We start from the raw sequence: 14,585 nt of genomic DNA, 5'->3' as shown, positions 1-14,585 counted from the left end.
AGGCAGATATGAAGTTTTCTGAGCAGTGCAGACGGGCTGCAAGAGTAGCTCATGGTGTGTTGTCGATGATATATAGGAATTTTTCTAGCAGGGATAAGGAAGTGATTATTCCCTTGTATAAGGCAGTGGTCAGACCGCACCTAGAGTACTGTATACAGGTCTGGAGGCCTCATTTCAAGAAGGATGTAGAGATGCTGGAACGAGTACAGAGAAGGGCAACAAGATTAGTGAATGGAACAAAGGGGTGCTCTTACGAAGAAAGGCTTACGTTTTGCAAATTACAGTGTCTGGAGGCTAGGCACCGGCGAGGTGACCTGATAGAGGTGTATAAAGCCTTGAATGGTTTGAGCATGCTCAGTGCTGATGAGAGTCTTCCTCTTGCTCAGAATAATCACCTGAGAGGGCATAAATTCAAATTGAGGAAAGACAGATGTAGGATAGATGTGAGGAAATTTGCCTTTAGCCAGCGGGTGGTTGGTTGCTGGAATAGACTTCCATCCCTTGTCGTGTAAGTTGATAGCTTAAATAAGTTTAAGGCTCAGCTGGAAAGGTATTTCGAACGAACAGAGGGGTGAAATGGAAGTGGTTATTTTTTATTTATTTATTATTATTTTTTTTATTTTTTATTTTTTTGGCTGATGCTGGATAAGCTTGCTTTCTTGCATCAAATGCCTCTACTAATGCTAATGCTAATGTTAATACCCCAACGTGGGATTACAGTCCCGTACTGCCGAGTAGCGCCAGCAGTAATCCTACTCCGGGAGGGTTTTGCAAGGGGGGAGTGATTCTGCAAGTGTTGTGTCAGCACAGTGGTTCTACGTCAAATGAGGTTTCCATACCGTAGGCAGTGTTTCCCAATAAACGTAACCGTGGCTGTGATCACTAAAGTCAAGATTATTTGCCAAGTCTGCTAGTTGTCTAGGGTTGTATCATCACCTATCAGCATGAGGAAGGTCACTTGCAGTTCCAGGGAGGAGGCGTTGGGCTAGTGAAGGCCACTGCAGTAAACAAATTTTTGGTTACCTTTGCGATAGCATCACTGGAGACTTGCTAGAACGAAAGCAGTGCGCTTTCGTTCTCTCTTGCGGTCTTCATTGATGTCTAATTGAATTCCATTTATTTATTATTATTATTTTTTATTATTTTATTTATTTATTTATTTATTTTTATTTTTTATTTATTATTATTTTATTATTTATTTTTTTTAATTTTATTATTTATTTATTATTTTTTTTAAGGTCCTAGCCACTGAAATCTCAGGAAATTAGCTGGCAGGACCTGCCAGAGTAAATTACTATAATAGTGGTGTACCTGGTCTGCCTCCACGAGGCAGAGTGTGGACAACGTTGGGTCCCATTAGGGGCCCAGCAGCTAAATGACCAGAGGAACAACGGTACACGACACTACACTTGTACAAAATCCATACACTTTTAAACCTCTGGCATTGACAGTGTTCTGTTTCACACCCTCAATGTATAGCACGCGGAGATGGGGGAAACCCCTGGTGCCGCTTGACACTAAACACACTCTACACTCTAATTGAATCCCCAGGATTTCCGTTTGTATTCCTTTCTTTGGTCGTTGGTTTAGTCCACTCTTTATCACGTTTACTTGCTCTACTTCGTAATAACTCTTTAAATCCATTATGTAGATCTAGTTTTACCTGCAAGGTTTCTGTGCACACCTGTTGACTGTGAGAGAATACGCTGTAGTCATGAATAAGCAATATTTAAAACCTGACAATAAAATTGCATTCTATCAACGATACAAAACAATCCTAAAGTATTAGGATTGTTTTGTATCAAAATATAATTGGACTATATTTTAGTTGCAGTTCAGTTTCTACATATTGTGTCTAGTTAAAATTAATATTTTCAAGCTATACACCAAATTCAAAGTCATTATATTATAGTCAACCGTGGATCGTATACTCCCTGGACAAAATAATAGAAACTCTAATCTATATGTCACTGAAACGACATGAACCAAAACTTGGTTAGCAAACCGTGATTTGAAGTGACTTCCAAGAAGGGCTTATAACAAGTCCAGTTACAAGAGCTATAGCGTATTCAAGTGGAAAGGACTGTTTTTAGGAAGTGGTCAGCAGACCGGTATTCATTTCCGAAGGAGGATTTGTGGCAGAAAGAGGACACTACTACTCAAAAGCTCTGAGATTCCCACAGGACACAGAGTTTTAGTGCAGCTATTAAACATTCATCTCAAAATGTGGCCATTCTCCTCTCTCTCTCTCTCTCTCTCTCTCTCTCTCTCTCTCTCTCTCTCTCTCTCTCTCTCTCGATCTTAGTAATGGAAAGATTAGGCATAAGGATCTTGTATATTGGGAAGTAAGATTTTCTGTTTTTTTTTGTTTTTGTTATCAAAACTTATAGTACCGTGCATGAATTGAAAGAGTTAGGGTGGAGGGGATGCAGGAAACTTTGCTCTGGTGACTAAACATCGGTTTCATCACTTAAAGCCTCCAATAAGCAAAGCGGTGGTATTGCACCGGTTGATGAGAGTCATCTACCACCTAGTGTTAATATTAGTGCGTATTAGTATTATTTTATATAATTCTATTATTAGTTCTATTTTATATTAGTATTACTAGTGGTAGTAGTTAGTATTAGTATTGGCAGTACTGTGCATCGGTTGGAGAAGGAGGAATGCCGGAGACTTTGTTCTAGAAAAACACGAAGTTTTCACCTGAATCACGCTTGCACTGTTATTAGCAAAAACAAGAACAGACAGTCTGTGTCGAGAGCTAAGGACATGAGAAACTCATAGTGTAGTCATTGTAGGGCTCATAAAGACTCAAATTCAGCGCCTACGGCCGAAGCTTGCTATACAAAATATTTAGCATGTGTCTGACAGACTTAAATCACTGTCAAACGAATAGATGGATGTGCAAGGTTCTCCCGGCCATACAGCCTAATTAAAATATAATTTTTTTTCCTTTTTATAATTTACTCGTGATCAGAATGGCGCCCTGTGCAGTTTTGCTGTTGAAAGAGATAGGGAGGGAGTTACTCATCCAATTCTGCGTTAAAGTTAATCAGAATCACTCTCTCTACTTCGCCCAGAAGCTGTTTACCAGGAGGAGAGCACAAATCGCACTAAACTGATATTAAGCCCTACGTTGAGGACCGACATCAGAACGATCTAGAAAGTTATACTGCCCACAGGAGTAATGAAGCAGATCTAAACTGACCACTACAATAGGTCACAGTAAAAACAACATGGACGGGACTTATACCGCGAATGACTTTATAACTGGTCTGATCTCTGCTGAGATTGGACTGGAACCATCGAACAATTCGCAGCTATGCTGCCAAACGCTATTTGGCGATCTGAATTGGGTGCCGCAACCCTATTCACTTTAAACTCGCTTCCTCCTGGGAGAGGGGAGGAGACGGTTCCTCTGTTTCCTCCCTCCCATGCCGGCCTCCTTTCTTCGCCTGGTGAGGCATGGGCCTGCCTCACTGACCTACTGGGGTCGCCTTCTCTATCGTTCCCATATGATGATGTCTTTCCTCCCAGTCTTCAATCTCCTCCCCTACTCTGCCTATACTGCCAGTGAATGCCTCGCACAATGTTAAAAATTTTAAATGTTCAAAAATTAATCTGCCTACTTAGACCTCTTTTACCTTAACTAAATTCCAGGATTAAACCCCATTTATATATATAGGCCCTTGCCACTGAAATTTCAGGAAATTGGTGGCAGGGCCTGCCAGAGTAAATAAGAAATTATTGAGGTACCTGGTCTGCCTCGACGGGGATAAATGCGGGCAACGGTGGATGCCAACTGGGGCCCAACGGCTAAATGGCCAGAAGAACAACCATACACCACACTACACGTATACAATATCGATACTATTTTAAATCTCTGGTCTTTGCAGTCAACCGTCTCACACCCACAATGAAAGCAGCGAGGAGATGCGGGAATCCCTGGTGCCGTCAGACACTAAATACACTTTACACTTTACCAAGCTGGGAGGAAACTTATTCCAATGTTCGATAACCAGTTATTAGCAGGTGAACTTCATGAGATCCAACTTTCTGTTATTTCCTGAGATTCATGTCTCAACCACGAGAGAGAGAGAGAGAGAGAGAGAGAGAGAGAGAGAGAGAGAGAGAGAGAGAGAGAGAGAGAGAGAGAGAGACCTACCTCGTTGATTTTATTCAACTTCTTCAACGCCTTATACCTTAATAAGCTCTCCCGTCAGATGTCTGGTTATCAAACTTTGCAGTCCACATCTTCTAAGACGTTCTTCATATCGCTTTGAAATTTTCACGAATATAGTCGTCCTTCTCTGGACCCTCTGCAGAAGTTCTGGGCCTTCGTTTAGGTGCGGTCTTCAGACTTGAAGACCGCACCTACATGGAAATTTTCATGTTAGACTGGATCATGACACCCAGGGCCGTGCAAAGGTATCTGGAGACCCGTGAGCAAAACTCCATTCGGGCTCCTCTCCAATATTTTTGTTCTTATTGTTGCTATTATCATTATCGTGTATTATTTTTATTGGAATGAGTATTATTATTTTAATAAAGCACAGTATAAAGAGGAGAGCTCTATTAATAGAAAAACTTCGAAACTCTTACCATAACGACTCTTAGCTAAAAATAGAGTTAAGTAATGTAATCCATCCTCCGATGTGTTAGTTTTGGACGAGTTCGATTATCGAATAGCGTACACGAGGGATTAAAAACTTATATACCATTTTCAAGAAGAGTTTAACAAAACTTCACACGTGATATTCATCACGTGACGGGTCGATGTAAGGGGGGATATGAAAGAGCCTATCAACAAAAGTCCATAACATTCTTCTAATTCAGTAATGCTATTTTTAAAAGGATCGGAACTGGCACTTCAAATTTATAACTGTTTCTTTAAAGAGGGAAGTGGTGGGGAGGACTGAGAATCAGAATTGACCTAAAACGTTTTTAGGGACCAACAGAGCATGAATTAAATGTTTAATGGCTGTCAAACGCCCGACATTTCAAAACAAAGAAAATCTGCAAGTTTTGTAAAAACGTGCATGAAAAAGTGTCTTACTTTGCACAGCCCACGTCTTCATTTGTCGCAATGAGGAGGCCAATTTCATCATGGACTGCATACAAGACGAAGATACGTCTTCTTCTAGAATAATCCTCGTCAGTTTAGGAAATATCATTTTCCCTATACTGTCCGATAGTTGCCTGATGATTCCATTCATTATGTGGGCGGTGAGGTACCTGTCAGGAGTTTTAGGAATTGGAGTAGTCTGCACAGTTTCATTTTGTATTTCTAAATTCACTGGGGACTTAATGGAAATGTCTATGGTGGCATGCTCATCACTACGAACCAAAACAATACACCAAACACAAGTAACGTATAAAATCCAACTATACGCCATCACTCTAGTTAACTTAGTGAAGTCACTACGGTATACACTGAAAGAATAAAAGTAGATTCCACTTCCTTAACATTTACTTGAACAATTTTACGACTTGTCTGCTTTATAGATAATGTTTTCCGTATGATCAGTAGACTCTGCCCTTCTTTTGAAGTCAGAAGAGACCTTGAGAAAGCATAAATTATGGAAGGCACACACACACACATGTTTATAGTGGTATTACCAGTTTTTCTTATAACTTAAAAGATAATTGGCAAACACATTGACAATGATTCAAATAAATCAGTCTGTATTTCTCGAAAACTGCGACCATTATGTATTAAAAATATGTTCACATAACGCAGTCATCTCAAACCCAAATTCAGTTCAAAATTTTGAAATTTTGGGTTTTAGGAGCATCGGCAACTAAGGCCATATTGCAACTAAGGCCTCTGTTTTGGTACAGGAACTCTGCATAGCGGGCCTGGAAAAGTGTAAATGATTGGGTGTGAGATGTTAGGGTGTGTTCTGGTTTGTGTCAGGCCATTTTTTCACCAGGGAGCAGTCAACAGCTGGGCAGATGCTGCCTGGTGTCCAACACCGGCACTAGAATCCAGGCCTAGGTCTATTATCACCTGTCATGTGCGAAAAGCACTAAATCCCGCACCCACTAGAGGTAGTGCAATACCAGTGGGTGCCCGCAATCCCACTCCCAGGTTGCCCACACCTGGGAGCCAGCAAAAAATAAATAAATAAAAAATAAATAAAATAAAAATAGTTATAAAAAAATAAATAAATACAATAATAGTAAAATCCTTACTGAAAAGAGAGAGAAGGAAGTTGAGGAGATCACTTAATTACATCCTCTGAGAGCCAGGAATCTTAGTTGAAGACGCTTCTTGAAAACATTTGTAGCAAAATCTTGAAGGGCTTTAAAGTTACTGGCACACTCAAGAATACTGACGTTTTCTTCTGATAACTCTGGAACAAGACCAACTAAAGTCTGTCTAAATTGTTCATATTCCGGGCCAAATACGACAACGTATCCAAGTTTCGAGGTTATTACATGTACAGTATGGATCAAGTTTGAGTCCACGTTCAAAGAGCTGGGCCCGTAAGGAGCTGTGTCCCATGAGCAGATTGGAAGTGTACATATTTGGCGTAAACCATGAGTTGATAGCTGGGGACGTTAAGTAATCAGCCTTTTGTATATATTTCCTAGTGATGAGACCAAATTGGCTTTTATCCCATTTGCGTTGCTAAATTCCAGTTAATTCACTCCAAATTCTAGCCTTTTCTTGCTTTATGTTATTTGCGGGGTTGGTTGTTATTCCATTCAGGTATTGGTGGCGTAGTGATGGTTGTGTTAAATGCTTATGGAATTGTGCTTCTTTTCTTTTTTTAATGTATAAGCGTGGTTTAAAGAGTAGTTACGTTTATAAAATATATGACATGGATAGAGATAACTTCGGTGAATCATAGGATAAAATTTTATTGCAGGTATTGAAGAGACACACAAGATATCGGTGTTTGTAAATTGTCTTCGAACTCTAAGAGCGACATATATAGACCATAGCCTCATAGGCTTACCATAGAGGATTTTCCCTTGTGAAAATTACCATAGACTTTACATTGTCCCGTTGAAATAACATTACGCAAAATGGAGACTTGTTATCTTATTGCCTTGGAAATTTACTGGCTTTGGGGTAGCCCCCTTTAGGGAGAAGCCATTACATATTTATATGTCACTATATACTGGAAATATATCAGTCTTTATTAGTTAGATTTCACATTTACATTTCGGAAAAATCCCATAGGTTAACATAGGGCTAGTTATGGGCTACTTTTAAAGAACCTTAAAGTGGCAATAACTCTCTTAATTTTGGAGTTGAGCATCTTACTTTGGAGGAAAAGAATCTACTTAAAATTACTCATTTTGTAAATAATTTTGTGGCGTTACGGGTCTCACGTCACGGGCAGTGGTGTCCATTAGGGGCTGAGACCCGTAAATCAACCTTGATGAATTCTTCAACTCTTATGCAGATTTCATCCCGGGTCAGGTAAAGCGTCTATAGACATATATTGTTAAACTGTTGAAATTAATTGGTTGTCGTCTTCTGAATTACTTGTTTAATAAACAATGTTAGAAGAAGACCGAGATATTACTTGGTCCCAGGAATTTGAAGTTATTCATCTTCTTCTGTTGATTTTGCAACAAAACAGGTGTCTCCTAACAAAGAATCTTTTCAGACACCAGTAAAGCGTAAAGGTAAAAGGAAGTCAAAGACCCCTAAAACTATTACCAAACGGGAAAAAGACAAAACTAAACTTAAAACAAAATTAGATAAAAATAAGACTTTGAACGATGAAGAAGATAAGAACAGCCATTCTCTCGTTACAGGAGTTCGAGCTAGTACAGCCAAGAACAGTGAGGGCTATGCAGTTCTTCATTCCCCAAGTGATACAGGGGATAAAATAATTAATGTTTGTAGTAGGGAGGACCAATAGATTTCTTTTATAGATAGTTTGAACCTCGGAGAATCATTATATGCTTCGGAGGTGTATGTGACATTGGCTAAGATAAGAAGGGCTTTAGGAGAAATAATGTCTAAAGATTCAAGTAAAATAACAAAACCAGCGTCTAATAGAATTTGTGGTCTCTGGGCTGACGTGGAGGTAGTGATCACAGCTTTGGTTGTGGACAATGAGTGCCTTAAGGTACGCGCTAGGGATCTGGGGCAGAGTTCTTCTCAGATAAAAGAAATGTTAGATTGCCAGGTTGAACTTCATAAGAAGTCTGATGCAGAGCTAGTGCGACAGAATTTCAAGTTAGTTGATCCTGTTGTCAACCAGAATAAACCAAGATCCAAACAGAGGACTGACAGTGCAAATCGGGACAGATCCTTATCAGTTCCTTAGAGGTGTGGCTGATTCTAAAAATCTAATTATTTTAGGCCTACAGAGGACTCTTCCTTGAGTTCGAGTCAGCATATAAAGCAGGTGACACAAGTCATTAAGCCTGACCACAAGGAGATGAAAGTAAAAGGTATCCGTCTCCTTACTAATAGGGGGATCCTTGTGGAGACCACAAATTCCATGGATGCTAATAGGATCTATTCTGCTTCTGCTTTGAAAGAGATAGGTCTTACAATGGAGAAACATCAGTTATCTGATCCAACAATGTTAATATATGGTGTCCCTCGTGAATATGCTAAGGAAGAAATACTTGATGTTGGGTGGTTGGATTCAGTCCTTGCATGAGGTGGTATATTTTAGATAGCGATAGAATCTATCTATGAATTACATCACACAGATTCCGTAGGTTTACGATTGCAAGCAAATGTTTCCGTTGTTTGGGGTATGGCCATCGGCACAATTTGTGGAAGTTCTCCACTAGTAATTTATTTGTTGACACCCCCTGGTATTGCACTACATCCGGTGGGTGCGGGACTTGTGCATTCGGCACAAATACATAACGTAAACCGGGGCCTAGAGAAGGGCACCGGGCAACAGCTGTCTTATATTGACGGTGGTAAAATACCTCGCATATGTTTTTAGGCTAGATTTGTTGAGGTTCTACCCCAAAACAGATGAACAAGGTGGAGATGGGCTTTTGCTTAGGAGCCATCCTTGTCTCTGGCGTCCACGTACGAAGTGCACCAGGAGGTATAATATAATGTCTTATATATGTGTAAAGAGAATGTCAATGTATATAAAATTGTATAAATATCTTTGTGTATATATATATATATATATATATATATATATATATATATATATATATATATATATATATATATATATATAATAATTGTGTGTGTACAAATAAATGGAAAAAATGGAAATGTTATTCCATACGCTGTGATCGAAAGTTCCTTGTTCCTTGTAATTGTGATCGAAAGTTCCTTGTTTGAGATTGTACAACATTCCTCAATAAATTATATAGAGGCCAAGTGGCATTAGTCCTCCCAAAACCAACAGCGCATTCCACGAACTACTTCCACGGGAAGTAGTTCGTGGAATGCGGTGAATAGTAAGTAAGACGGATCTTTGCAAGGATATTAGCTTTGTTTTTATCTTGACTTTGGTAACATTTTGATGCCAAATGCTGGTGGCATAAAAAACTACAGGAAAAAAGATTGTCTTATAATACAATGATAATGTCTGCCTAGCAAGACATTATCATTGTTTCCTAGAGATCCTAACCACTGAGGTAGTAAAATTTAAATTTTGGTCTTCAATTTTTAAACATACGACTGAAAACTTAATCTATCATCTAATATAACTCCTAAATATTTAGTCTCAGAGACATATGGTATCTGTATTTTATTAAGAATGATCCTAGGAGGTCTGTTTTAGTTGAAGTGATTGCCTAAAGTCATAAAAGTCGTCTTACTTGGTGAAATGTATTCGCGCATGTTACCAAATCGTCAATAATTGGTTTCATACACTCCTGAAGCACCTTTCTGGATCTCCCCTCGACGGCCACCACCTTGATAAACTCTCAAAGTCATTTGTCTTGAACTGCATTCCAGAGGAGAGGCCTCAACACCGATCCTTGAGGGCATCCTCAGGATATAGGGGAACTATATGTCAGGTGCTTTTCAGTTACTTTTACCATACAGTCACTGAAATAAGATCTTAAAGACCTTGTAGGTATAATCATCACAATTAGGATCTCTTAAGGACTCGAGGGCGCTCTCCCACCAAAGAGAGTCGAAAGCACCCTCGAAGTCCACAAACACAGCCAAAACATACTTTGAAGTAGAATTCCGAGCATATATGGCCTCCTTCGTAGATTTCTCTTTTTTGAAGCCAAATTGTAGGTTAGAACAAAGTTGTTTCTCACTTAACATCTTATGGAGTCTCGGGGCTAGAAGTCTTTCAAAGAGTTTTCCGAGATTCGCAAGCAATGAAATTGGTCTGTAAGCACGTGTATCGGATGTTGGTTTCCCTGGCTTGTGAAGAATTTTTAGCAAAATACCCTCAAGGAGACATTTGTTCATAAAATTTAACAGAATTTGCAGAAACAGGTCAAAAAATTTAACATTAACACCATTCTCAATAAGGTCAATCCCAGGACATTTTTTACTGTTTAGTTTACTAACAGCAGTCCCCAGATTCAACAGGGTAAAGGCGATGATGTTCGTAGAGCCACTATACATTTCATTACTGTGTCTTATCTTATCTTATCTTATCTCCTGTTCTTCTGGTCTATCAAATTGAGGGGTCTAAAGGGAAAAAGGTTGGATACAGTAGACATTATTGTGGAAATCTAGTCACGTCTCCTTCAATCATTTTATTTTTTGTAATGCGATAAATTAAACCCCACGATTCCGTGTTCCCTATTCCTTTAATTAAGTTTTGCCAACAACTGCCCTTGGAATTGGCAATCTCCCTATGGTATCTTTTCCTGAGACTGCCATAAATTTCCTGGTTAGTGTGCACAGTTGAGAGATGTCTGTTTCTCTGAAGGTTCTTCCTCGTTTGAAGGACTTGTGTTCGTAAGTGTGACAGTTCAGGTGTCCACCACGGGACAAGAAGTTTCTTGGACTGTTTTCTTTTGCTGGCGTATTGCATAGCAAGGAAAAGATGAGTCTGGATAAAGTTGATATATTCGAGTGCTGTCATTGAGTTTAATGCGTTTTGAATATCCCGTATCAGGATAGCGTTAGGTACTCCTTAAATTTGTTCCATTTTGTCGACTTCACAGAAAATCGTCGAAGATCTTTAGGTTGTTCATCAACGCAAGTGCGTCTAGATGAGATCCCGAAAATAATAGCCTGGTAGTCACTATTGATAAGTCCTAGAATTACATCCCAGTCCACAATCAAACTATCTATTTCAGCAGATGTTAAGGTTATGTCGATATTAGATTCTCCGTTGGATATGGAGAAGGTGGGAGGTTTGTCGGATAAGTTTTGGACACAAAGATTAAAAGATACGATAAAGTCCTCTAAGGCTAAGCCTCTAGGTCAATAATTCTGATGCCAAAAATTGGATTTTGCATTCATATCAGCCGCTATAATTAAGTTTTTAGACGAAAATTTAGAACGTATACTGTCAAGGCGATGAAGCGACAGTTGGAGTTCCTCAGAAGGTGGACAATATACCGATGCTTGATAGAAGGCAGTTGATGTTGTAGAGATTATCACACAAATTACAGTGTCAGAACAATCTCCTGAAATCGTAGTTACAAATAAATCATTATTCAAGATAATACTAGCTGCCCTAGGAGGAGAATCCAATGAGTGTATTAATCTGACTGATAAAGGAAAACCCATGATCTTATTAACTGTTCCACCCACCTGCCTAGAATAAAATGGTTCTTGCAAGCAGATGATATCAATTTTATGCTCTATTACTCTGATATCAATTTTATGCTCTATTACTCTAGCTCTGATCTCGTCCATCTACACCTCTTTCCATTGATTTGCAGGATTTTGATTCCTTCAAAATTAATATTATCTAGCAGAGGATTTGACTAGGTCTTACTCATATTGGATTACCTTATTGACCATTTCAACAGCCTTTATACAGGGTGATTCACTACCAGTGCAACAAACTTGCAGGAGGTGTAGGGGGCACAAAGACGAATCGGAATCACATAGCATTGCAGAGTCCGAAATGCCTTCGTCATGCGGTAGAGGACGTTGAACGGGAGGTCGCGTGAACAGCAATCCCGCTGGAAGTCAGCATTTGCGAACCTGTACCCGAGCCAGTAGGATGGACAAGTATTCAAACGTTGAACTGGTCGACATGCACCTCGCTTATGGAGCTGCGGACTGTAACGGGCGCGCCGCTCTGCGCTTGTACCAGGAACGTTTCCCCCATAGACGTGCTCCTCATCATACGATTTTTGCACGTGTGCACAGAAGGTTACGTGAGACTGGTTGTTTCACGAGAGGTACCATGAATCAAGAGCGAACGACGAGGATGCCAGACAATGAGGAGAATGTCCTACGTATTTCAGAAGGCAATCCGAGTATGAGAACTCGAGCGAGGCCAACGATTGGGTATTTCCCAATCCACTATATGGAGGATACTGTCAACAAACCAAATGAGTTCATACCATCTGCAACGCATCCAATCATTGGAGCCTGCAGATTATCTACTCCGGAGGACTTTTGCTACTTGGTTTCTTCAACAGAGTGCGGCAGACAGCGCATTTGCTGCGTCCGTATTGTTCACGGATGAGGCAAGTTTCACAAGAGAGGGAACCTTCAATCAACATAACGCCCATTTGTGTGCTTTGGAGAATCCCCATGGTACACGAACACGTACAACTCAACGCCGTTTCTCTGTCAATGTTTGGGCTGGCATTGTTGGAGACCACCTCATTGGACCATACCTTCTGACCCCTTGTCTAGACGGTAGGGCATACTTGATCTTTCTACAGCAAGTCGTGCCCGAATTTATTGAAGAAGCACATGTTCCTCAGTCGTTGCGCCGCTCAATGTGGTTCCAGCATGATGGGGCTCCCCCACATTACACCAATGACGTCCGCCAAGACCTAAACGTTACATTTGGACAGCATTGGATAGGTCGTGGTGGTTCCGTTCATTGGCCTGTTAGATCGCCGGACCTATCATGCCTGGACTTCTTCTGCTTGGGTCAAATGAAGACATTGGTGTAAGAGACCCCAGTTGATTCAGTTGAAGACCTCGTTGCTCGCATCTCTGTAGCTGCCGGGGAGATTCGAGACACGCCAGGAATCTTCCAGAACGTTAGGGATTCCATGCGGCGGCGCTGTGAAGCCTGTGTGACTGCTTCTGGTCGAACTTTCGGACACCTTCTGTAGCATGGCTTTTTGCCAATGTAAAACTTGTCATTAAAATGATTTCTTTTACACTAACGAGTAGCTGTTTCTGTTCTTTTTCTTTGCTTCTTTGTTCACATGACCTCCCGCATGACGAAGGCATTTCGGACCCTGCAATGCTATGTGATTCCCACTCGTCTTTGTGCCCCCTACACCTCCTGCAAGTTTGTCGCACTGGTAGTGAATCACCCTGTATATAATCTGGACATTGGCTGTCACAGGTTGAATGATGGAAATCTTTATTTCTCCTTTTACAATTGACGCATTTTGGATCATCATCTTTTTTTGGGCAGTCTGCAGAGATATGCCCGCCATTGGCACAATGGCTACAAGAAACTGTTTTATGGGTACAGTTTTGGGTCGAATGCCCAAAGGCCAAACACCGAAAACACTTTGTGACCACCGTGAAACGGCGGAACCTGTGGGAAGTGAAGCCCAAATAGATGCGGTCGTTTTGCAGAAGGTGATTCATCAATTTTGGTATAAAGCCAATAACCCAGTTTACGGTCTTGATACCAGAGCCAGAACTGAAACGGAGAGTAGTGCACGGAGTCACTTCATCCCGGACAAACTCCTGCTCTTGAAAATTCTTTATATATATATATATATATATATATATAGATCCTCTAAGATGTATTCCTTAGAGTAGTCCTTTGGTACACTGTATATCAGAACCGTGGGGTTTTGTAATCTCGGTTTGTCCATTGATAAACCGGCTTCAGTCAGAGTAGCCGATTTCCGAATCAGTGGGATTGGTGGTTTCTACCAATAAACCCTTATTTCTAAGCAATCTGATGTTTTTAATCTTAATATTACGGTGTTCCTTCCTAATGTTTTCAGTAACTATATTACGAATATCTTGGCTGGAAGCGGTATTGCTTTCAGGCAATGGCCTTAATATGATTAAAATATTGGGGTCGGTAACCCTTGCATTGGCCAATCTTGTGTTACCAGATACAGGGATTTGCTCAGAAGGCTGGTTTTTATCTTCTTGAGAAGTCTGAGCCCTGGAAGTTTGCGGAAGCTGTTGCCCACGATCAGCACCAACGGTACCTCTTACAATATCTGCGAATGTGCCTCGTTTAGGCTAGTTTCGAAAAAGATTGTCAAAATGGTTGGCTCTTATTTGGAGCTCTGCAGTCTTGCCTTTCAACCGTTCATTTTCAACAAACAGAGCAGTCGAGACCGCCTCAAGATCCGACCACAAACCCTGAATGTAATTCGAAGCCGTTTTGGTAACTTTGCTACTCTCTGCGGCCAAATATTCCCCAAGGGCTTTCTTTATTTTCAACACTGGGTTGAAGACAGCATCAAGAGATCCTGAAAGATCAAGTCCCTGTATAAAGGAGGTATTTTGTTCAGCAGAGGCAGGTAACTGAGTAGCATCTGTA

The 14,585-nt window shown here is 40.4% G+C and overlaps 1 protein-coding gene across 1 annotated transcript in view; it reads right to left on the bottom strand.

Moving 5' to 3' along the window:
* LOC150084033 (O-acyltransferase like protein-like) overlaps positions 1–5,511 on the bottom strand; it is a 66,355-nt gene extending 60,844 nt beyond the window's left edge. Inside the window, exon 1 of the mRNA XM_090374998.1 lies at positions 5,057–5,511. Coding sequence (XP_090231124.1) covers positions 5,057–5,396 — 340 coding nt within the window. The 5' untranslated portion in view covers positions 5,397–5,511. The remainder of the gene's footprint in view (positions 1–5,056) is intronic.
* Between the last annotated feature and the right edge of the window lie 9,074 nt (positions 5,512–14,585).

The sequence above is a fragment of the Mastigoproctus giganteus genome, chromosome 6 (genome assembly GCF_048544385.1).
Source record: "Mastigoproctus giganteus isolate SK-2022 chromosome 6, ASM4854438v1, whole genome shotgun sequence".
NCBI classification, from domain to species: Eukaryota; Metazoa; Arthropoda; class Arachnida; order Uropygi; family Thelyphonidae; genus Mastigoproctus; species Mastigoproctus giganteus.
The sequence above is the reverse complement of the archived record's forward strand: the minus strand, read 5'-3'. Positions and strand labels throughout refer to the sequence as shown.